Source organism: Betta splendens, chromosome 7 (assembly GCF_900634795.4).
Source record: "Betta splendens chromosome 7, fBetSpl5.4, whole genome shotgun sequence".
Classification (NCBI taxonomy): domain Eukaryota; kingdom Metazoa; phylum Chordata; class Actinopteri; order Anabantiformes; family Osphronemidae; genus Betta; species Betta splendens.
In genome coordinates this window covers 815001-840000 of record NC_040887.2, presented here as the reverse complement: position 1 = coordinate 840000, position 25000 = coordinate 815001, and the positions used below count along the sequence as shown (strand labels likewise).

Here is a 25000-nt window from a genome sequence, read left to right as displayed (position 1 = left end):
GTGTAGGTGTTGTGGTTGTGGACGTACCTGGAGAAATGGACTACAGTTCAGCGGCCTGTGCTGTGGCTCCGTTGCTGCAGAGCGGCTGCTGACTTACTTCCCAGTGAGCATGCTGGAGCGCGACGGGCAGCACATGGGCGTGGTCACGAAGGCGTTGGAGAACGAGGTGCCGCCCTCCTCCATGATCCGACGAGTCTTATTCATCGCCTGCATGGAACCTTCAGATGACAGCAAAGTCAAAGCATAAGTGATGTGTAGGTCGGGTTCAGGAGTCCCCGAAGAGTTAAATTCTGGGGTCTGTTCAGTTATTGTTTCATGTCTGACTCACTGTTGGATCCTTTAGATTTTAGATGTCATATCATATATAATAGATATGAAACATTTTTTTTATTATTATTGTCATATAGCAGGGCAATATTGTAGTTAGACCAGTAATTCAAGCGACACTAATAATAGGCGGACGTCTGACCCAGCTCCAGGTCCTGGTCGTCCGTCAGCACTAGGATGACGTTGGGACGGATGTTGCGCCGGTCTCTCTGGAGGCGGGGCTTCAGGTGCTGGCTGGACTGGAAGCGAGCGTGGCCGAGTGTCAGGAAGAGAAAGAGGAAGAGGAGGAGTTGACCCGCCATGGCCTTCATCTCCTTCGTTTCAACCAATCAGCTGCTTCGTTTGTGGAGCCTCAGCGTCTAGAAACAAATTAATTCAGTTTGATGATGATACTGTTTTACACTGGATACAAACAGACATTTCTGTATTTCCTATAAAATATATTTGCTGATTTTGCGATTTTTTTAACAGCTTCAGTTCCGTTAGAGTAAATGCCAAAAAAATTTGAATTGATCCAGTGGAGACTAAACATCTGCAGCGGTTACTGACACACTCAGCAGCTGACGAGTTGAGACACAACAACTTCACAGAAACATGGAGCAATACAGGAGGTAAAACCATCACACAAGTTATTACACGGGTTTCTGACATAAAGACACACGAACCGATCAGTCACACAGCAGGAGCGAGGAACATGTGCGTGTGTGTGTGTGTGTGTGTGTGTGTGTGTGTGTGTGTGTGTGTGTGTGTGTGTGCGCGCGTGTGTTTTCGTGCGTGTGTGTACGTGTGTATGTGTGTGCTCAAGTGTGTGCACGTGTGTGTGCGTGCGTGCGTGCATGTGTGCGTTGTGTGTGTGTGTTTTTTTTGTGCATGTGTGTGTGTGTGCGTGTACGTGTGTATGTGTGTATGTGTGCGCGCGCGCATGTGTGTGCTCGTGTGTGTGTGCGTGTGGGCATGTGTGCACAAGTGTGTGTGTGTGTGTGTGTGTGTGTGTGTGTGCGCGTGCGTGCACAGCAGGGTGCAACATGCAGATTATGTGGTAAGTAACAGCCCCTCAGAGCTTGGTGTGTACAGTGCTGGCGGTGAAGCTGTCATGTTAAAGTGGTTTGGCAGCTACCGACTGTGAATGGACTGAGATTACAAGCAACCTGCTGAGAGAGAGAGAGAGAGAGAGAGAGAGAGAGAGAGAGAGAGATATACTGACTACTCTCTCTCTCCGCATGGGAATCTGATTGTGATCATAGATCTTTGGAGCCTCACCAGCACCAGCAGCATCATGAACCTGAAGCTGAAGCTCTGTTCACAACCATTTTTCTGTTGCTTTTACAAACACAGGTCTGCTAGTCTGACGTTAAGCTACTGGAGATGAAGCGGGTGCTTTCATTGGATATTCACAGTGGAGTCTGGAGAAACAAAGATCTCACTTGGTTGTATTTGATATTCAGTTCACCTCGGGCCGAGGAGCCTGCAGAGCAGCACAAAGCACGGAGAGGAACGAAAGTGCTGAATAATAAATATCGTGTAAGACAAATCCTTCAACGTATGAGTCACACGCCTGAGGAGCTCCTTCACAATAAAGGTTAACACAGAATGCCTTCTGATTCCAAGCTTCACCCTCAAAATGCTGAGCTAATAAAAACCATAAAACGGGAAATGAAAACCATCTAACTTCTAAAAACAATATTAATATTCTTATTTCAACTTTAAGATGAACTTCAGAAATATTTCCTAAACTTTTTCTTAGTCCTGTGTCTTTTAACGTCTGTGAACCAAAATTAAACCCCACAGCGGTTGTTATTGAACATCTACCATCACTACCTGCAGCCTGGCGCCTAAATACCTCCAGTTACAGACGGATTCCTGCTCCAGTACATTATGTGTGCAGTCACGCTCTCCAGCAGCAGGAACGAAGCCTCAAACTCCAGTGGGATCATAAATCCTGCGGCCGGGGCCCTGATGTGCTGCCCGCGGCTTTATCAGCACATCTTATCTGCTCATTAATATTCATGAGCTGTGGGCGGGCCTGGAGCTGATGCAGCTGGCTCCATATGAAACGTGGCGCATGTCAATAACGGATCGGGCGCTGACACCACCTGCTGCTCCATATTCATCAGCACCAGCTCATTCACATGCAGAGAAACCAGAAGGAGATTAAACGTGTCCCAGTGAAGCGGTGGAAGGTCAGAGGTCAGCCCATGGCTTCCTCTGAAAAGTCGCCAGTTCGACATAATGAGTTGCAGTGGTTGCCACGGCAACAAACGAGGCCCTTGGCCAGCTGCGGTCTGGATAGGTTTGGCCTTGATCCATACGTCAGCTGATGTTTCCTGTCTGGTGTCAGTTTAGCATATTAGTCACGTCCATCCAGAGCCCACGCCTCACACAACCTGGGCTTCAGAGACACTTTGGGAGCCAGGAATCAAAGTACCGGTCCCATAACTGATGGGCTCTGCCACCACAACCATCACACCGCTCTTCAGATGCGACTTCCACTTCCAGCTTCTACAGCAGCATTGACACAATAACACTTCCAGTCAGGGGACTCAACAAGGCTCAACAAGAGTATTTCCCAAAAATCAGCATCTTCACACTCGTATCATGTTACTGAGTAAGAGAACAAAAGGGAAACTATGCAGTCGTCTATTTCTCGCCGTCGAGGCCAAATGCTGAGTCATGATTTACACATGGGGCGTTTGAGTAAATGACCGTTTGTCTGACGTCTCCCGAGTTCCTGTTGAAGACGTTTCTTTCCACTCAGACGTCGTTGAGCAAAACAGCTGCTGCTGCTGAAGAGTTCAACGTCTTAACCGGTTTAATGTTCGCAGAGCATTTGATCTCGTTGAGGGCTGAGGACCTGCTGATTCAGAGACGCCGCAGAAGCTGTCCGGTCTAGTTCGTCAGAGCTGGACAGAAGCCAGAAGTCCTCACTAAATCAGAGAAGGTTGAATGGACGAAGCTCGAGTCTCGCACTAAAGCTTTACCCAGAATGCAGTGCATCGTGTGTCAGTGACCTTTACACCTGCTGTCTGTTCATTAACCCTCATGTCCAACTGCTGCTCATAATTCATTTATTGGTCAACTATCAGAAAACGCTTGTAGAGTTAAATTAAGCCACAGAGGTGGGATGTTTGGACAGACGCAGCTTAAGGTTCAGTGCTGGGAGCAGGACGGACAGAAGATGGTTTGGATGCAGATTCATCCGTTCTTATGAGGAAGCAAATCAGAGGACAAACCCAAACAGGCCGGAGCGTCGGACGAGCCAGAGTCCGGCCTCAGTTCAGACGCCACTTCTCTCTTTCTGTTCCTCTTTGTCTCTCTCACTTCCCACTGGATGACGTTGGAAACCCCTCGTCTCGTCCCCTTCGTTCAGCTCAGCATCCTACCTCCTCCTCGTGGTCCTCGCTGCTGCCTTGCTCATGGGCTCTGTGCAGCTCCGTGCAGCTGGCCGTTGCCGCGGCGGTAGATGTGGTAATAGTCCCCGTGGCAACAGCTCTCGCTCACTGTTGTAACAACAGCTGAGCTGCTGCTCGCTCCCTCCGTCCTCTCTCACCGACTCCCTCCTTTTCAGTCCCTCCCCTGCTCTCTCTGCAGCTCTGCCTCCATTGTCTCTCTTTGCGATCACAGATGCACCATTAAGCTACATTTCACCTTTCATTTGTTGTTCTGAATAACTTTGTGCGTTGACTGTGCCGGGGATCATCGCTTAGTTTGCAGAGTCACATAGTGGTCGGTGGGAAATGTGCAGTCGCTTTAACTGGATTCAGCGTCAGACTCCACCCTGCATCCAGGTTCAGGCTGGTTGAGGCTTGGAAATAGCAGCAGAGACGATGATGTTTCCGTGGAGTCTCATTAATGAGGAAGCGATGAGAGACAGATAAATGATTCAACGTGTCCATGTTGGAGGAGCAGACGTGAACGGTCTCATCACCAGCCACAGCTGAATCCTAATGACTCGTTCCGGCTTTGCAGCCTCTTCTTGACAGACTCAGCTTTGGTAACTGTCAGATTATGTGACTTTGTCTTCAGCCTTGTTATGAGAACGTCTGTGCGGATCAATCCACGACTTCCCTGTTTGCACCAACAGTGGACGTTCTGCTTCCTCTGAACCTGAACGCACCCGGTTTGATCCGTCAACAAGGGCTTTAAAGGCAAACAGCAGATTGGACGACAAATGACACACGGAGCCTAAACTTGTTTTTCAGGGTCAGAGCAAAGGTCACGCATACTTGCATTTAAAGGGTTCATCCTCTCAGGAGCAGGAACCACTCACTAACTGTGATCACTGCAGCCGTTGGGATCGTAGCAGAACCCCGTGGCTCCTCTGTGTTCCTGGTACCTTCACCCTGCTTTCCTCACCGCTCTGCAGGTTCCTGATCCAGCACAAACACAGCAGCTTAACATAGTGAGCCTGTGTGTTTCCAGTGAACGCAAAGACGAAGCAGAATGTTACAGGAGCAGATGAGGGTGCAGGTGATAGAGACACAGGAGAGAGTCCAACTTGCTAAAAGGACACTTCTTTTTTACTACTGTCGTCATGGTAACCATGCATGATCCTGAATATTATGGGCTGCTCTTAAACAGCTACAGACATGAAGACACCGTCTGCTGTGTCCATCTCATCTGTTTCAAATGATTCTGGTCTTTTTCTAGTTCTCCGACTGGTGAAAATGTTTCAGTCCAACAGGACATGAGCCCAGTTTCCAGCTTGAAACTAGACCTTAGCTCAAACACCATGATGTGGATCACGGTCACGGCTCTGGCCTCCTCTCATCTTTGGCGCCATTAGGGGGTCTGATCTATGAGGCCAAAGGTTTCACGTCCTGTCCTGAAGCAGCTGAGACGCTGAGCTTCTGCACCACCGTGGATCTGACTGAGGATTTGAGCTCTATTTAGTCCAAACAAGTCACCAGGATCCATTTGCTGTCAGATTCCTATGTGTGTGTTTGCCTTTATCACAACTACTCTTCACTGTGCTTTGTGTTTTTTTACAAATTGCTCACATCTGGTGATTGGACTAAAAGCTTCTACACGTTCAGAGCCATAAACCCATCAGCTCAAAAGCAAACTCAACGTGGCGCAAAAATACAATTTACGGATGGGAGTAAATAATAGTGTCTGTCGCGGTGCTGGGAAGCATTGGGTGGGTTTCTCCTCGTTATGAACGTCTGGACTCTACAAAAGCACCCTGAAGCAGCCATGTGTTGAGTCTGGATGCAGAAGCCCAGCATCTGCATTTTGTACCACTTTCAGACAATTTAGTGTAAGATTCAAATATAGATGTACAATAATGAAGACAAGATGAAATGCAGTGATGATTAATGTTCTCTGAGCCGGTGGGAGGCAGAAATGAGAAAAACAGTTTGGGCAAGTTCTCTGCCTGTAAAAATGAGTCAGAGTAATGAATAAATGAGTAGATGCAACATGAATCATAAATCTCTGTGCACATCATTTCTTTTCTGGGTAAAAAGGAGATTAAGCTGCTGTGCATGAGCTTTAATGCAAACTGCTGACCTGCAGCAGCTCTGATGATGACACATGTTAGCTACAGCACATAAACATACTGCTGTGGAACTGTAAGCCTCTTCTGTACAAGGTTGCAGAGGTATGGATTGAGGTTGGGGGGTCCTTAGGTTTCTACAGCACAGATGAGCAAACACACTGTATAATCTATACATACATGAAGACAGAAACATGGAGAAAGAGGTGAGAAAACAGGAGAGTTTCCAGGTTGTGCAATGACCGAGCCATAGAGGCGCCTTAGAAACAAGATCCACTGAGAGAGAGAGGGGGGGGCATGTTCCACTGAGAGAGAGGGGGGGGGCATGTTCCACTGAGAGAGAGGGGGGGGGGCATGTTCCACTGAGAGAGAGGGGGGGGCATGTTCCACTGAGAGAGAGAGAGGGGGGGCATGTTCCACTGAGAGAGAGGGGGGGGGGCATGTTCCACTGAGAGAGAGGGGGGGGCATGTTCCACTGAGAGAGAGAGGGGGGGGGCATGTTCCACTGAGAGAGAGGGGGGGGGGCATGTTCCAGTCCGCTGGTGCCTGGCATCGTTTGGCTGCGTGTGTGTGCCAGCAGCAAGCTGAACTAATCAGTTAGCGGTTAGCTGCAGTGCTGCTTGACCTTTTGACCTCAGGCAGAGCCTGGGGAACACACACACACACACACACACACACACACACACACACACACACACACAAACACACACACACACACACACACACACACACACACACACACACACACACACACGCGATGATCATGATGGATGTGGTGCCTAACCAGCTGGAGCAGCCGACGGCAGGAGGCAGAACCACCCACACACACTAATTACTAACGTGTCCCGTGTGTTACCTTGTGCAGGCGCTTTGGAGCGTGGCCAGTGTTTGACAATGATCAGCTCAGCGGGAACCTGAAACAAACAGCGCTGACGTCTGTCCGTCCATCAGCTTCACCTGCTTCTTCCACACCGACCACGACCCAGATGGCAACCACACACACACACACACACACACACACACACACACACACACACACACACACACACACACACACACACACACACACACACACACACACACACACACACACACACACACACACACACACACACACACAGCTGTGGATCCAACCATCCTGCCTGTGTCCACTCTAGTCTCTGGTCCAACCGTCAGATTTGTGCTCTGTTGTTGCTTGTTGTTGCTTGTTGTTGTTGCTGTGCTTTTCTATCTCTCTATCCTCTCACCCCAACCGGTCGAGGCAGATGGCCGCCCACATCCAGCCTGGTTCTGCTGGAGGTTTCTTCCTCATTAGAGAGGGAGTTTTTCCTCTCCACTGTTGCTGTCAAATTAAATGCTTGCTGCATGTGGGATTTGTTGGGTTTAGTTGTGTGAGGACTTAAAACTAACTTTGTGAAGTGCCTTGAGATAACTTTGTTGTGATTTGGCGCTATATAAATAAAATTGAATTGAATTGTTTGATCTCGTTCCTCCTCACTGACAGTAAATCTCTGCTGTCATAAACACGTGTTCCCTCCTGTTTTAAGTGATCGAGGTGTGAGGAGTCTGCAGCTGGAGGCACTCTACCCAAAGCAGACTCGTAGAGCTGTGAACCGCAGCTCAACGTCTGCAGCTCCATGCTGAGGATGTTCTATGAGTCTGTGGGTCCAGTGTTTTAGGCTGTGGTCTGTGGGGCAGCAGCATGAATGTAGCAGACAGTAACAGACTGGACAAAGTGATCAGGAGGGCTGGTTCTGCTCTGGGGTGGAGCTGGACCCCCTCCATGCTGTAGCTGAGAGGAGGATGCTGGTCCAACTCCTCACTATAGACACCTCCACCCCCACACAGTGTGTGGCTGGACAGAGGAGCACCTTCAGCCAGAGGCTGATCAGTATTAGGTTCTCCACAGAACGCCAGCGGAGAACCTTCCTACCGATGCTACCGATCTGAATCTGTTAGCAACTCAATCTAGTTTCTGCTTTGGTACTGGTTCCACATGGTTCTGTTACTGCGATCTCTGATTAACGGCTGAACCACTGAGGCCAAGTTCAGTTCAGCTTTTCCCAGGACGCCCCTCTCTGGTTTCTGAAACAACAGCTCTGAGGAGCCAAAGGAGGATTTAGGTCGTCCTCTGCTGAGAGGGGCATTTTTGTCTTCTTTATTTATTTATCTCCTTTCTCTTACAAACAGCTGCAGGCGAAATGAATGGGAGGTCATCAGCTCCATCCTCCCCTCGTCCTCCACCTGTAGCCCGTGTGTCCTGGGTCCCTGAGGCCACATTCGCCGGCAAAGAAGCAGCTGTTGTTGAAGCCTCCATCTCCTCCACTTGAGGAAACATGAGATCAACACATTCTGCGACAAGACCGAAACCCACAGTGAGTCAGAGCTGCTGGCGACAGTTCTCATAGTCACTGTGGGATAAGACTCAACACCTGACTCCTTCTGCTTCCTGTTTGGATCTAAAGTCTGTTCTGTGCTTTTGTCTGCAGCTAAATGTAGACAAGGGACGCATCAGTGATGCTAAAATAAGTCAAACTTCCTCCTGATGTTCACGGAGGGCAGGAAGGAAACTAAACAAAAGTCTGAACGTTCGAACCCCCCGGGCTCCAACAGGGACTCCAACGATGGTCCTCAGTGGTTTGAATGCATCATAACTGCACTATATTTGAAGGCACAAAGACACGTTTAACATCAATTTAAGCAGTACTTTTCGTGCTGCAAAGCTACATAAGTCTCCTTTACAGTACGTGCATCAAACACAGCCTCAATAAGAAACAAGAATGTAAGACGCTAACAACAGCACCAGGCCCTGCCAGGGTTAGCCCACACAAAGCTTCTGTGGAACTACCACTACGATACTTTATCCAAACCTAATAAAAAAGGGTAATAATCTGCAACACAAATGAGAGCTATGGATCTAAGGAACACAACAACATGTGCCAAAGCAGCCTAGCTATCAGATGTGGTGAGTTATGAGCCAAAAACAACTGCTGCTAAGCTAATCACTAGCTAAATAAAAAATGGTCATATATGCCCTACATTCTGGGAAGTTACACAATCACTCTTTTTAGCCAGTCTGAAGTCTGGTCACGTTTTTATTGCACTTACAGTAGGCCATAAAATGTGTGGGTGGCTCTCACTGGCTTGGAGTCCTGTCAGTCCCAGGTTGGTGCTTCTAGGTCAATTGCTTCGCTTCTAATGAGTAAAATGACACCTCACTGACCACAATCAGTTGTTGCTAGGCAGAGATATGACTCCTACAATGGTGGAAAAACATTACACATCCACACTAGTCATCTCATAACCTTTTACTGAGTTAATCTTCACTAATTGTGACATGAATTCATGGAAGCTAGAACTTGCAGATGACTCTATTTACAAATATTGAGATATTTATTCTAAAAGTGTATTTTCTTCAGACAGAACAGAAAGATTTAACTTTTTTATGATTCATTAACATCGCATCAGTAACACTTACACTGATTTTTTTACACTGATTTTTACAGCTTCTATCATACAAGTGTTACCTACATTAGGAAGGTTGCAGATAAATTCATTTGAATGTAGATATACCGTTCTTCCAGAAGACCCCAGAAAACAGGCATTGGGGCCATAGGGCTGCTGAGAGGATGGTGTTTTAAAGAACGTATCTTCTACCCGCTCAGAATCGGAACAAGTTTACTCGCCAGGTTTTCACAAGACAAACATGAAATTGCATCTGGACTGACTCCATCTTTTTATACCCTCATGCCGAACATTAATTGTTTACATATTATTTACTGTTATAAACACTTATATAAATACGTTATTAACATGAAAAATAGTTGAAGCCTGACACCTCAAACCAGCTGGACACGTTCTTCAGTGAGAGGCTGAACTTAGCGTGCCCTTCTCCCCCTCCATCCACAGCAGACTTCCTCTTCCATCACAGTATTAGCTTTCGCTCTCTTCTGGTGAGACCCAATTAATTTATTAGCAGCTGTAAACAAAACAGTCGCAACAGAAAGCGACACAGGTCGATCAAAACGAGAGGATGAAAATCCATCATGAGGCGAGCATCCTCCTCCTCCCACTCCCTCTCTCCATCCCGTCGGGCGGTTCAACCATTCTTCCCACTCAAAGACAGAAATAGACTGATGGAGAGCAGGGGCTCTGCTGGGAGACGACCACTGGACACACACCTGCGTGTACAGACTGTAACCATGCAAGTCCTTCTGATGCATCATGCTTTCAGTGTGTTGAGCACCAAACCTGACAAATGCAGGGTTTAATGCTGCTTTAGTTTCAGCCTCATCAACTGAATAGAAAGTCTCTGGCAGAACACATGTCTCCCTCACTCATCCCTTGGTTTCTAGACTGCGACCCACACACACACACAGATGTAAACAGGTGTGTGCCTCCTCAGAAAACAGTGGCTGGCTTCTACAGGGCACTGGAACCTCAGGCCACCCACCATGACCTAGACTGACCCAATGAACAGGTCAAACGGTCCTTCATCGAGTGTCATCCGTCCACCTCCCTCCCAGCTCTGCTAGTGATCAGAAACATGTGAAACTAAAAGCACACCCACTGGCCTGGAGGAAGGAGTGGAAGGAGAGCTGAACCAGAATCAGCTGCTGTTTACTGTCGAGGCTACGGGGTCCAGACTGCAACACACTCACACCGGAGTGAGTAGAGCAGCCAGGGTTCGTGGTTCTAAAGGCAATTATTCACTCGTTGCTGTTCTGGTTCAGCAAGTAAAGTTTGAGAAAACTACAGCAGGTTTCTTTAAAAAAGAGTTGAAATAACCTGAAAGTAAATGCAACACAAAGAACAGCTCCTGGACGCCCGTGAGCGACGACAGGTTGGAACCTTCCTGAACGCCTCCCAGCATCAGCCCTGTGAGAGACACACACACACACACACACACACACACACACACACACACACACACACACACACACACACACACACACACACACACACACACACACACACACACACACACACACACACACACACACACACACACACACACACACACACACACACACACACACACACACACACCTCAGCCATTCCTCACACGTCCACCTGAACTCCCTGGAGTGAGGAGGAGGAAGATGAGGAGGAAGATGAGGAGGAGGTGGTGAGTGAGTGAAGGCACATTTACCATCTGTAATCAAAAGGACTCCATGTTGAACTGTCGCCTCACCCCCTCCTCTTATTCTCTCAATCCTCTCTTTCTCTCGCTCTTCAATTTCCTTCCTTCTGTTACAGAGCGAGACCTGAATACTGATGGTGGGATTACACACACACACACACACACACACACACACACACACACACACACACACACACACACACACACACACACACACACACACACACACACACACACACACACACACACACACACACACACACACACACACACACACACAGTAATGACTTTCTGGCTTCGCTCTCCATTCGCTCCGTTGTGCTGGTTCCCACCACAGGGCGGCTGTGTGTGAATGTGAACGTGAAAGGAACAGAAAGAGCAGCAGACACGAGGGAGGCGATACAACATCTCCAATTAACTGAGCTGGTGGTCTGTTCACACTCCAGGTCCACAACCTGAAACTCCAGGTCCAGCTTCAGCTTCAGCTTGTGAATCCTCTGCCTCCGATCATCCAGTGGGCTTTTCTGTGAACCTGGCTTCCACCTGACAACACACTGAACATATTGACGAGCTTCTGCGTTAGCTTTCCAATAAGCCTCTTTGTGCAGTTGTGGAAACAAAGGAAGCTTTTCCATCTGAATGCTGCACGTTTATACCAGAACCAGGCTCATGGTGGACGGACATCTGCCTCCACTGGCCGGGTGAGGAGTGGGGCATGAGGGTAAGAACAACCAACCAGCCACAACTCAAACTGATGTCAACCAAAATGATGTTTGGTGCAGGAGGGTTGCACAGTACAGCGGTAGTACTTTAGTACCGCGGTACTGAGACACTACTATACTGCACTTGGATGGGACTGGTATTTAACATGGTAACCTGACGTCACCATGTTGTAACTACAGCTGAGTACGAGGAGCGCAGGCATATATACAACATTTATTTATTCACATGCAATACGAAAAGCCTAGTATGTTGAGTTTTATTTTGATATGTTATTGTTGTAAGATTTTAAAATAAGTCAGTAATGATTTGCGTTTTCTTTTTAATCAGAAAAACTATTGAAAAGTATCGGAATACTTGCTGGTATTGGTACCGGTACCAAAATGTTGGTATGGTGACAACATTATTGTGAATTTGAATGGTGCCGTTCAGCGTCCAGTGTCATCAGAGGAGATGGCCCTTCACATTAAAGGCACAGGACTTTGGACTTTGAACCTCCCCCACCACTGCCTGGCTCCTCCCCCCGCCTGGCCTGGCTCCTCCTCCCCCCTGCCCCCCGCCTTGCCTGGCTCCTCCTCCCCCCTGCCTGGCCTGGCCCCCCCCCCCCGCCTTGCCTGGCTCCTCCTCCCCCCTGCCTGGCCTGGCTCCTCCCCCCTTCAGGTCCACACCTTCTTGTCAGCTCCTACTCTTCCTCCACAGGTCTCAGGTGTGTCCCTGCTCCGTGGGCTGTGGGCTGAAGCAGAAAAAGAGGTGACCGTGGAAAGCGCCAACCCGTTTCCCCACAGGACATTAAAGTCATCAGCAACCTTCATGTGAAACTTCCCCCGCTGTCTGTCTTCACCCGGTTCTGTCAGTCCGAATCACGTTGCTCCATTTCTACACAGCATGTCCCGGCTAATGGGGCCCCACGGACACACACACTCCGGCCCAACCGGTACCTCTCCTGCTTTCCATCCGCTGGGGCGTCGTGAGATCATGTCTGACGGCTACAGTTTTATTCAGCACTTGTACTTGTGAAGCCACAGTCAGCGATAGGAGCTGCAGAAGAAGCAACTGAACAGGATGGGCGTCCACGGGGTGTCCAGGAGGCGTCCACGGGGGCGTCCAGGAGGCGTTGATGGGGGCGTCCAGGAGGCGTCCAGGAGGCGTTGATGGGGGCGTCCAGGAGGCGTCGATGGGGGGCGTCCAGGAGGCGTCGATGGGGGGCGTCCAGGAGGCGTCGATGGGGGAATTGATGGGGGCGTCCATGGGGCATCCACAGGGACGTCCACGGGGCGTTGATGGGGGCGTCCAGGAGCCGTTGATGGGGGCGTCCACGGGGGCCTCCAGGAGGCGTCCACGGGGGCGTTGATGGGGGTGTCCAGGAGGCGTTGATGGGGGCGTCCACGGGGGCGTCCAGGAGGCGTTGATGGGGGCGTCCAGGAGGCGTTGATGGGGGCGTCGATGGGGAATCCACAGGGACGTCCATGGGGCATTGATGGGGGCGTCCAGGAGCCGTTGATGGGGGCGTCCACGGGGGCCTCCAGGAGGCGTCCACGGGGGCGTCCACGGGGGCGTCCAGGAGGCGTTGATGGGGGCGTCCAGGAGGCGTTGATGGGGGCGTTGATGGGGGCGTCCACGGGGGCGTCCAGGAGGCGTTGATGGGGGCGTCCAGGAGGCGTCGATGGGGGCGTTGATGGGGGCGTCCATGGGGAATCCACAGGGACGTCCACGGGGCGTCCAGGAGGCGTCCACGGGGGCGTCCACGGGGGCGTCCACGGGGGCGTTGATGGGGGCGTCCAGGAGGCGTTGATGGGGGCGTCCAGGAGGCGTCGATGGGGGGCGTTGATGGGGGCGTCCATGGGGCATCCACAGGGACGTCCACGGGGCGTTGATGGGGGCGTCCAGGAGGCGTTGATGGGGGCGTTGATGGGGGCGTCCAGGAGGCGTTGATGGGGGCTTCCACGGGGGCGTCCAGGAGGCGTTGATGGGGGCGTCCACGGGGGCGTCCAGGAGGCGTTGATGGGGACGTCCACGGGGCGTCCGCAGGACAATGAGCCGCTAACAATGATGCAGCAAAAGCTATTCATACGTAGCAAGTCAAAGGTTTGGTAACAGAGGAAACGGGACTGCAGGGTCACGTTCTCTATCTCTCTAAAAAAACTCTATTTTTTATCACTCTCACTCACGTGTGATGCAGAGAACTAAAGGTGGACCTGCTCAGAACCACACAGTCAGCTCCTCCGAGGGACCTTCTGACCTCTGCTGACTCGATGGGGCCAGTCATGTTTCTCCCAGCTCCGATCGGTGTGACTAAATGTGAGGTTTTCTGCGAGCGACACCCCAGATTTCACAGATTACCACAAAAGGTGGATGTAGTCGTGGATGCGCCTGCAGCAGGAGCTGCCTCTCTCTAAAGCAGCTCAGATTCCAACTAGAACCTCTGCTTCTCCTTCTCCTGCCTCCCTCCATCCTCCGGAGTCTGTGTGAAGGTCAGCCGCTCCGCAGCAGTGGCCTGTAACGATTACCAATTTCATCAATTGTGTTGGAGCGTGGGAGGACGGCTCCATCATGTAACAGCTGCAGGAGAGCGAGCACCAGTCAGAACCATTCTAAGAAAAATGAAGCAGCTAAGTGAGCGTCCGTCTCAGTGGATGGATGAAACTAAGTGGAGAGGACAATTAAAGTGCAGGAGCTTTATGAGGTGATTTATGAGGTGCTGATGTAAAGTCACATTGAAAAACTCAATCCTGGAGGAAATGCTGCAGCAGGATGTCAAAGGCTCCTCTACAGTCGATGCCACAGCGAAGACTTCACAGGTCGTCTCATTTCTTTGTCCCTCAAACGCAGCACGGACTCAAAACCAGAAGGCTGCGTTCACAGCTGGGTCATTGTTCCTCTGAGATGAAATCAGGAGAGGTTCATGTCTGAGCCAACACAGGAGTCAGAAGCAGCTAAATGTGATTCCATTACCCAGAATGCACTGCCTACGGCAGAGACGTTACGCAGCTTAATGTAACAGTTCTGCAGTCTTAACGTCGCTCTGAACAGGTTTTACCTTCTGGTTCTGTTGCCCTCATTTTGACCCACAACACACACCTCACGTGCTTCAGACTATCGACTGTAACGAGTTCGAAGGTCGCCAGGCTGCGTTGCCATGGTTTTGACCTTGGACTCCGCAGGATCAGCTGACGCTGTTCAGGGTTCACTGTTCCACTTAATCACTGTTGCTCGAATCACTTTCAGACAATAACAAACACAAACTGCAGGTTTTAAAATAAACAGAACAGAATCAGAACCGAGCCCAACAGACATCCTGATAAAGTGCTGCCTCGACGTTTACAAGTACAGAACCTTAGAACCGTTTAACATATAGTGTGTTTTGGTTCTGGTCCGGGTCCGTGTGCTGTTCTCCTAATATTTCCTGTACCTTTGAGTCACTGTGAGCGTCTGAACTCAACCGTGGAAACAACTGTCCAACAGCCGCTCTCAGAGGAAGCGACTGCTGCTTCATGTCGACTTTGGCTCAAAACTAGTTTGGTTTTCTGTATTTTCTTGCAGCCTTTAAACCGATAGGACAGCTCTCAGGTCAGATTTGTCTCAGTGCACTGCGGCTCTGCAGCTTCAGACATGAGACGAACATGCGGTGGACATGTTGTTCAGGGCGTAACAAAGCAGCGACTGTGTGGGATCCAATGAACGCAGCAGACGAGCAGCGACGCGACTTCCAGCGTCCGTAACGTCACGTCCACAGCAGCTGCACAATCTGAGCATCTGATGAAATACGAGGAGACAACAGAGACGAGGTCGAGAGGCAGCTTGAGGCCACGGCGTCATCATCACACAGTGTGTCAGTCAACTGTCCTGAATGTGACTAAACTTCAACATTATGTAACCAAGAAGCTAAAATATCAGCCAACAGTCTCTCACACGGATGTCAATAGCCACCACAATCAGTCCGTCAGCCTGGATCAGCTGATAACAGGAGGCGTCCGACAGCGCTCATCAGCACTGAGCCGCCATCAGGTTTGGGTTCTGGTTCTGGTTCTGTCTGGACCTGAGCTGCTGCTACGTACGCTAGCACAGCTAGCTTTGAGGGTCCTTCCAACCGTCCTGAAGCTGGACCAGCTTCGTTAGCACGCGGGCCTCCATCAGCACCAGGCTCCATCAGCTTCGTGTTCCTCTTTAGCGGCTCGTAGCCATTTGTTTTCATGCTTTCTGTGTCTTTCTGTCACCTTGTGGCCTGAGCTGCTTTCCGTTGCCTCTGAAGCCTTTTGTTACGTAGGAAAAGTGGAACATAACACAATGAGTCTAAGAGAGAGCTGGGTGGAACAGCGTCCTCCCTCCCGTCTGTCTGTCTGTCTGTCTGTCTGTCTGACTGACTGTCTGTCTGTCTGTCTGTCTGTCTGTCTGTCTGTCTGTCTGACTGACTGACTGTCTGTCTGACCCCAGAGTTGCAGCTAAAACACACTTCCACGTGTTTTGAAAGCAGGAAGTAACACACACACACACACACACACACACACACACACACACACACACACACGGTTAGGTGTGATAATGGCTACACATCCTCAACACTAATTTGAGGAGCAGATCAGACAAGTAGAGCAACACCACAGACGAAGCTGCACCGCCCACAAAAAGTGACTCAACTAAAGCAGAACTGAGCCTCACGCACACGCTGTGCAAATGAGCCCACAAATGACAACTGGCCCTGAACGCACCGCAGCAACAGCAGCAGCTGAGACGTCATCTCACCAGCTGAAACTGATAAAACTACGAGGAAGAGAGCGGAAAGTGGTGGTACCTGCCCCGCTCGTCGTCCGGACCTCCGGTCCGTCAGCAGGTGGTCCCTCCGACGGATGCTGCTGCTGCAAATCCACCGTAAAACTCCCTGTGTGAGGAGGAGGAGGAGGAGGAAGTGGTCTGTCTGTCTTTTCTCGCTCTGCTCCGGCGCCGGGACCTGCTGCACCCGCCCTCCCTGGCCCTTCCTCAGCGTGACGGCGTCCCGCACTTCCTCAGCGCAGCCGCCGCTCGTGAAGCCATCTGTTGCTACACGTCCGCCGGCCTCCACTTTCACTCTCGCTCTCCCCGCGCCGGGCAGAGCTGGGGAGAGGGGGGGGGCGGGCTCTGAGCCTCGCTGTCAGCCAATGAGGAGGCTCAGAGCCCGCCCTCTCCTCCACAGGAAGGGGCGGAGCCAAGAGCAGCGAACACAAAATGAAAAAAATACAAGCGAGAGACGAGCAAGGCGCAGCGAACGGACAGACAGGTTGGTGAAATGCATGCTGGTCCGTGCGTCCCAGCTGGGGAGGAGAGGCTGCTGATTGGCTGCTAACTTTCTTCTGTTGGAGCCGAACCAGACCCAACGCAGGCAGGTCTGCTGCCGGTTCAAGGGGCTTTTACTCCGGTCCTTTCCAGGCACCAGCTGCTGCTTCTCACGCCTGCTTGGGTCCAGAATTCTAGGACCAATGACCTGGAACTCCTTTAACTCTGGTCGTGGTCGGGACAAAATTGACCGATATAAAAGTGATGATCACCTCTTTCATTACATTTTGATGTTTCACCTGTGGTGTTTCCGGTCAAAAGTGACAGACAGTGAATGGGTATCGGACTATATTCATCCATTAGACAGAAAACATCCCCATACACACTCACCCACTCACACACTCACCCACTCACCCACTCACACACTCACCCACTCACCCACTCACACACTCACCCACTCACACACTCACCCACTCACCCACTCGCACACTCACCCACTCGCACACTCACCCACTCGCACACTCACCCACTCACACACTCACACACTCACCCAATCGCCCAATCGCCCACTCACCCACTCACCCAATCACCCACTCACCCACTCACACACTCACACACTCACCCACTCACACACTCACACACTCGCCCACTCACACACTCACACACTCACCCACTCGCACACTCACACACTCGCCCACTCGCACACTCACCCACTCACCCAATCACCCAATCACCCACTCACCCACTCACACACTCACACACTCACACACTCACCCACTCACACACTAACTCAAACACTTCAGACTAAACAATGTCTTTTGCGGGTACACACACACCTTTGCCTTACGTGAAACACACTTTCCACACAAATCAATGTGCTGTGCTTCCTGACTTCCACAACACAGTGACTGTGCCTCCATCACCTTTTACAGGAGCACAGCTGGCTCTGATGCATGTGGTCCTCTAACTCCTGCACGTTCAGACACACACCCTCAATGGGCCAGAACCTCGTCACCGCTGGACAGTGGTGCTGAGCGACGGTGCTGCTCTGCTCCACTCTGGGAGCCTGAGGTCCAGTGTGAGGACACAGATTCACATGTAGCTCAGGGAGGTCCTCAAGGCTTAGTGGGTTTCGTGCTTTCCCTGCGGATGTGGAAGTGGGGCCACTGAACGCAAACACTGTGTTGTTCTTTGTTGACAGTTTTAAATTCTCAGATATAAAACTGAAGCAGCTTCTTCCCATGAGAAAGAAACGGTAGAATGGAAAAAGAAAAGGTGTCAGCGCATGATGAACAGTGTCGGCTGCAGTCGTCTCACAGCAGAACGGCTGCAACACAATGACAGTGTGTGTGTGCATGTATGTGTGCGTTTGTGTGTGTGTATGTGTGTGTATATGTGTGTGTGTGTGTGTGTGTGTGTGTGTGCACGTGTGTGTATATGTGTGTGTGTGTGTATGTGTGTGTGTGTGTGTGTGTGTGTGTGTGTGTGCATGTGTGTGTGCATGTGTGTGCATGTGTGTGTGTGCACGTGTGTGTGCATTTGTGTGTGTGTGTGTGTGTGTGTGTGTGCATGTGTGTGCGTGTGTGTGTGTGTGTGTGTGTGTGTGTGTGTGTGCATTGTTCAGCTTGAGAAATGAATTAGCCTGCAGGAAAGCAGCCTCACTCATTCATCCCACACACACACATTGCGAGGCAAACCTATGACATCAGGTTCAGGCCAATCAACTTCTTTCATTCAGCGCTTTTTTAGGTTTGTGACCAGCATGAGCCACTGCAGCTCTGTCATCAGAAATCAGACCTAATTGGACAAACTACAGCTACCAGCAGCGCGGGCCATCCTCCTCCGACCCAGGCCCCGACCCAGGCCCCGACCCAGGCCCCGACCCAGACCCCGACCCAGGCCCCGACCCAGCACCAGCGCCAGACCCAGCGCCAGACCCAGCGCCAGACCCAGCGCCAGACCCAGCGCCAGACCCAGGCCCCGACCCAGGCTCCGACCCAGGCCCAGACCCAGGCCCCGACCCAGGCTCCGACCCAGGCCCCGACCCAGGCCCCGACCCAGACCCCGACCCAGACCCCGACCCCGACCCAGGCTCCGACCCAGGCCCCGACCCAGGCCCCCATGGTTGTTTTTCTCGAGTCACCCGACCCAGGCTCCGACCCAGTCCCCGACCCAGCGCCAGACCCAGCGCCAGACCCAGACCCAGCGCCAGACCCAGGCCCCGACCCAGGCCCCGACCCAGCACCAGACCCAGCGCCAGACCCAGGCCCCGACCCAGGCCCCGACCCAGCACCAGCGCCAGACCCAGGCCCCGACCCAGGCTCCGACCCAGGCCCCGACCCAGGCCCCCATGGTTGTTTTTCTCGAGTCACCCGACCCAGGCCCCGACCCGGCCCGGTCGTCAGAGGAGGCTTGTTTCTATTCAGTGAGCTGCAAATTAGACTGACCCTGTGCTGCCACCCCCGAACCCACACACACACTCTCCCCTCCATCCATCTTGGCTCGCTTGTTCACTTTCTTTTCACTTCGGCTCCTCTCTTTGGAGGCCCCGTCATACCCGACACAGAGTGCCATCAGTCAGACCACACACAAGACGAGAAAAGGAGGGACGGACGGGTCACAAAGGATAAGCTGCCTGGATCCAAGGACACACAGAAGGTGTTTATTCATAAACCTACCTAATTAGTAGCTAAAGTTTTATTGTACATGTTATTGCATGAATGGAGATCAACTCTTGCTGCTGCCCCACAGACCACAGCCTAAAACACTGGACCCACAGACTCAGAACATCCTCAGCATGGAGCTGCAGCCTTCTGGTTCACAACTGCATGTCCTTCAGCTTCTCTCCCAGCAACGCAGGCTGGATGGTGTTGAATGCACTGGAGAAATCAAAGAACAGGATCTTCACTGAGGCGTCAGGTTTGTTCAGCTGGTTGTAGGTGCGATGGAGCAGATGTGTGATGGCCTCATCTCTTCCTACTAATAGACTTTAGCTGAATGTTGGCCGGAACCACACATTCATGGTCTAACTGCCATGTTGTTTTTCTCCATCACACTGCTGTTCATTATGATTGTGTCACATGTCAGTGGACTGTAACTAGCACCTGTGTGGTTTCCAGCCAACAGATGAGAAACAACGTCTCTGAAATATCGCTGCATCAGCAGAAACAGCAGTGTGGTACGGGCTCGGGTCCACGTTTTTGGAACCCAGACCTGCCCTGGATCTTTACAACACACACGGACCAGGAGCAAGTCAGGTGTGTGTGATTGACAGCTGCATTTTCCAATTAGTGGAATTTGCTCACATCAAGGTTGACTGTGATTTCTTATATATTATTTATATTCTAGGCAGAACACGTGTGGCTGCCTGTCTGCAGTGGAGCAGCTGGAAGGAGCCAAAGCAGAGTCAGACCAGGTCCCTTTCCAGACGGCCTCCTATCAGATCTCTATCACATTATTGATGACCAAGAGGCTCTAATCAATATTAAAAGGTCACCATCACCTTCACTCTGTCCTCCCTCAGCTGCTGCCATCGTCTCCATCTAGAATCTCCCTCCTCTCTCATCCTCTGCAACAACCTTGGTTCCTGTTTATTACGCACACACTCCTCATGATGGTGGAGTCAAACTACAAACCAGAGGAAAAGTGCTTCCTCTCTCTGATCACACACACTGCAGGACAGACAGGAACAACCTTTCCAACGCATGGACAGCATCACGACAGCAGGACGCTCAGAGGAGGCTTTCACTCCAGTGCTGAGGATGTGAAACGACCCCTGTCTATGCGTCATTAGATTAACCAAGCGCTGTGAAGGAACCAGAGCTCTGTTTCAGTTACTGTAAAAGCAAAAGGCCACTGGAAGCTGGTGGCGATCAGTGTGAACAGCTGGACATCACAGCACACACACAGCAGTTACAGATAGCGGGGTTTCCTCAAATCAGCCATGATTTACAGTCCGCGATGACAAAGACTCTATGGCACCGTCCTGCTGAACACTGATGTGAGTCACAGTAAATGGACCCGTGGTCCTTGTGTCGTCCTCTGCTGTGAATGGCGGCAGAAAGCCTCCTCTGTTCCACCACTCGGACGCACAATTGAATCCTTCACATCCACCATCAGTTCCTTTCCTCCACTCTTTTGCTGCTCAGACAGAAGAAGACTGTGTCTGATGCCATGACAGAAACCAGACAGTGTCCATCTCACTGAGTCATGAACTGAACTGGCTCTGGAATCTGCAGGTTCAGCTATAAATAGTATCAGTTCCACATATGGTGATGAGAGGAGGACATTTCCAGGACTTCTACGATCTAGTTGGAGGTTTTCCTGGGGATCCTCATACTGTTAAGCTCTCCTCTAAGCTTCATGTTTTAAATGTCACTGTTCTCCAACATGCTGACCTCTTAAAGCAGCAACGGAGCAGAGGCTTCTGGCGCTTTGGGTCGCGACCACTAAGCTCATTGTGTTTCTCTCACTGACTGATGGGTGTGGACTCAAACAAAACTGATCAGATGCTCAGTAACAGCTTGGCACCAAAAAGCAGCATTGGACTGTTTCACATCTAAAGAAACAGTCCACAGAGCACTGTTAAGACAAGATAAATCAGACTTTATTGGACCCTTGGGGGATTTGTTATCTCTGCATTTAACCCATACACACAGAAGGAGCAGCAGTGAGCAGCCACACGTGGGTTCGAACAGGTAACCTCCCCCCTCTCAGACCCACGCTCCACCCACTGAGCCACAAGAGGATGAAAACTAAAAGCTAAACTAAAACACTTATGTATCTATTGTTGAGAACCAGTTTCCCCGTAAGCAACAAAATGGGAATTCAACTGATTGTAAATTCAATGAAATGCTAAAACAGCTTCAGGAGCAGAGGGTTTCATAAGAGCCGACTGTTATGTGGGTGGTGATAACGGGTCTGGGGGCTGTTACTTAGATGTGATAACACCACCTGTCAGTGTGAGTGCGCTGGTGTGTTCCTGCTCAGGAGGATTTAAGGAGCCGCAGATCTGTACATTCAGGATTATGGATTTTCCATCTGTCAGCGACGCTGCATGCGGCCGACACGGAGGTGACCCCAACGACCCCACAAGGTTCGAGGCGGGGATGAAAGAAGGTCAGAAAAGCCCAAAAAGAGAAGGCAGATGATGACGACCACGAAGGCGTTCGGTTTCACCACTGGCCCAGAAAACGGAGGGAGGAGAGGAGCGAAGAGACAAACGAACAGAGACAAACGCAGCTCTCACTTCATGCATGAAGCCGAGGCAGCGGACGCGTGCGCGGAGGAGCTGCTGTCCTGGTCGCTAACAAGCAGCGCTGATGCTGAGCACACAGCACATTCACTCAACTGTTTCTGCTCAGACGCGGCCACATCTGTGCTGTGTTAGCAATGACTTACGTCAGTTAGCAAATGTAACGGGCTCCGGATTCCGAGGCTATGACTTAACATGAATTCATTTCAACAGCAGCCTAAATGAGAAGTGATAGGATGGGCTCCCACGCACTGCAGACTGAGCAGGTGATGGGTTCAGCTGCTTGAGCTGCTGGAGGCTCCCTGACACCACCCAGAGGGAATTCATCTGATTAGAAGAAGAACCTCAGCAGGAATGGAGAAATTCACGTTTCCAGCATCAGGTTAACGTTTCAGCTCATGTGTCCAAGTTCTTCACACAGCAGCCTCACTTTGTTGGAAGCAAAGACACTATGAGCGACCAGTAGAACGGCCACGGACCGTTCTGCCTTTAAAGAGGAGAATGGTGCGATGCTGAGATGAGCGCAGTCTCACTGACCTTCACCTTTTGGGGCTCAGTGGCTCGAGCGTTGCTCCCAGAAGACACTTCACGCTAGCTCCCTGTGTGAGGCCGCTCGCTGCTACTCCGTGTGTGTACGGGTCAAATAAAGTATCGTATTTGAGAAAACCTTCAAGAAATGCGCTCCTCACCCAAAGCAGCGACAGGCTGCGGAACAGCAGCTTCACCAGGACACGGTCCATCAGCAGCAGCAGGCACGTTCTCACGCGTTAGCAGCTGGATCCGAGTTCAATCAGCCTGTTCGGTAGCTCTACAAAGACGTCAGGGTTCAGTCCTCACTAAGTACCAACATAATGACCAACGGATGGACACTTCCACCCTTTAGCACCACCTACAGTAACAACACTTTCACTGAGAGAGGTTTCCAACTGCAAAGCGTTTCTATTAGACACGATGTGTTGACTAGGAATCAGATCACACTTCTATTCCTCCTAATGATCAGCTTCATTTTGTCTCTTAGACCTCACAGCTCCTGGTCGACTGCTGGTTCTAGTGGTTCTACGCGTAGGATGGCAGGCAAAGGTTCTCTGTGGAACCAGCTTCAGTCCAGGTTCTGGATCTAAATCCCGGATAACCTTGCTGTGATGAAGCGGCCGCCACCTTGAGCTGTCCGGTTTACAACGTATTTATAGAATGCAAAATCTATGCTGCTGCTCAGGATGAACACAACAGTGTTAAACATAATGTTTGTAACCATAGCAACAGCTTCTGCTGTCAGTGCACAAACCAATTTACAAACACTTGATTCCAACAAGGCGTCTTTGTTCCTCTGGTATGTGTGTTTTCTCCACTGCCACAAGCACAACCACCTGTAATCGCGTTAAAAACGGGACTGAAGAAAACTAGGAATTAAACTGCTTTGTGACTTCTGAATCTAATCTCTGCTGCTGCAAACCAGGCAAAAGAGAGGCAAAGGCACCTGAAGGTTTCTGGATCTGTTCAAGTGCCTGAAGCACGTCTGCACAGGCCGCGGCGTGTCAGCGATGGTGGGCGCTTCAAGCGATCGCGACACACCCTGAAACACAAACCAAAGAGCGGCAGCTCACACACTCACACACACACCTGCCTGCAGTAGCTGCATATAGACCGGCTTCTGAGTCACAGTGAGTCACTGCCAGTGTTCAATCCTCCCATGCCGACCCGGGTCCACAGCACCTGGACACGGGTCGGCAGGGGGCGGAGCCGGGTCGCGGCTCATTCGCCAGCATCAAACACGTCTAAAAGGGAAAGTTGAGGAGTCAGGTTCCAGTTCCTTCCTCCTTCTATTCAATTCAATTCAATTCAATTCAATTTTATTTATATAGCGCCAAATCACAACTCTAGAGATTCTCTTAATTCCTGAAGAAAAACTATCCAATCATTTAATGCAGACCTGATTAGACTTTCCCCACATTTCTCTGGTTGGTGCTCACCTCCGTGTCCTCACTGGTGCAATCAGGCAGCTTGCTCCAACCACTCAATAATAGATGAAGGTCTTTTCTTTTAAAGTCAGAACCTGAAGAGATTGAAGCGGACCAACACAGCAGGAGGCAGAACTACACCCACTCTCCACAGACTCAGCAGTAATGGCTCCCACAGGGAGCAGCCTATCGATATGTCAGTGGACGGGCGAGGAAGAGGATCAAAAGGCTGAACAATTACAGCTACGAGCTGAACATCAGCAAGAAACTAGTCTGAACCACGCAGCTCTCATCGCTGTGCACCAGGTATGAGGAGAAACACCGGGATGGGAGTGCATGCAACTACAGCCAACTGAAACCTCAAGTACAAGTGTATCACATCAGCAGAACCTGATCACAGGCTGTCCTGCCCTCAGGTTCCACAGCTAAAATCTAAAATCCACGTTACTGTTGATCTGTGAAGCTATAATGTGATGATAACTGAGGCCGAACCGCTGTGCGATCGTCTCAGATCCGACTATGACTCGTGACCAGAAGAACAGCCCACAGATGGAGAGTCCGTTATTTACCACCCACTAAAAGTTCAGCCTGGAGTTTTGAACTTTGTCAAAGCACTTCAAACTGTTCAGCTTCAAAGGCCTCCATTAGATGGGTTTCAAATATTAATAGCTGCAACCAGCTCCCTCTTTAATCAATACCTGTGGCTCACACTGATGCACAGCAACATGCTAAAAACAGCCTCCATGTCACAGTGCAACACTCTCCCACACAGCTGTTGTCTCACACTTTGTGGCAACAAGCTTCGACACAAACACCTCAAACCGGCTCCAAATCAGCATCTTACGACAGGCACACAC

At 50.7% G+C, this 25000-nt stretch overlaps 1 protein-coding gene and 1 long non-coding RNA gene across 10 annotated transcripts in view; one reads left to right on the top strand and one right to left on the bottom strand.

Annotated features, from left to right (window-relative positions):
• The window catches only part of sulf2b (sulfatase 2b), a 37538-nt gene extending 20781 nt beyond the window's left edge, over positions 1–16757 (bottom strand). For 2 of the 9 annotated variants that reach the window (XM_029155084.3, XM_029155091.3), the window contains exons 1-4: positions 16474–16756; positions 470–686; positions 98–218; positions 1–27 (exon numbers count right to left, since the gene is read on the bottom strand). The exon at positions 1–27 is cut by the window's left edge and continues 92 nt beyond it. In XM_029155084.3, the coding sequence (XP_029010917.1) occupies positions 1–27; positions 98–218; positions 470–638 (317 nt within the window). In that variant the 5' untranslated portion in view covers positions 639–686; positions 16474–16756. The other 7 variants (XM_029155090.3, XM_029155087.3, XM_029155089.2 and 4 more) reach the window with 7 other exon arrangements.
• A 2527-nt stretch (positions 16758–19284) lies between these two features.
• Positions 19285–25000, top strand: part of LOC121202334 (uncharacterized) — a 6926-nt gene continuing 1210 nt past the window's right edge. The window contains exons 1-4 of the long non-coding RNA XR_005897866.2: positions 19285–19589; positions 19683–19850; positions 20051–20188; positions 20280–25000. The exon at positions 20280–25000 is cut by the window's right edge and continues 1210 nt beyond it. This is a non-coding gene — a long non-coding RNA (uncharacterized LOC121202334). The remainder of the gene's footprint in view (positions 19590–19682; positions 19851–20050; positions 20189–20279) is intronic.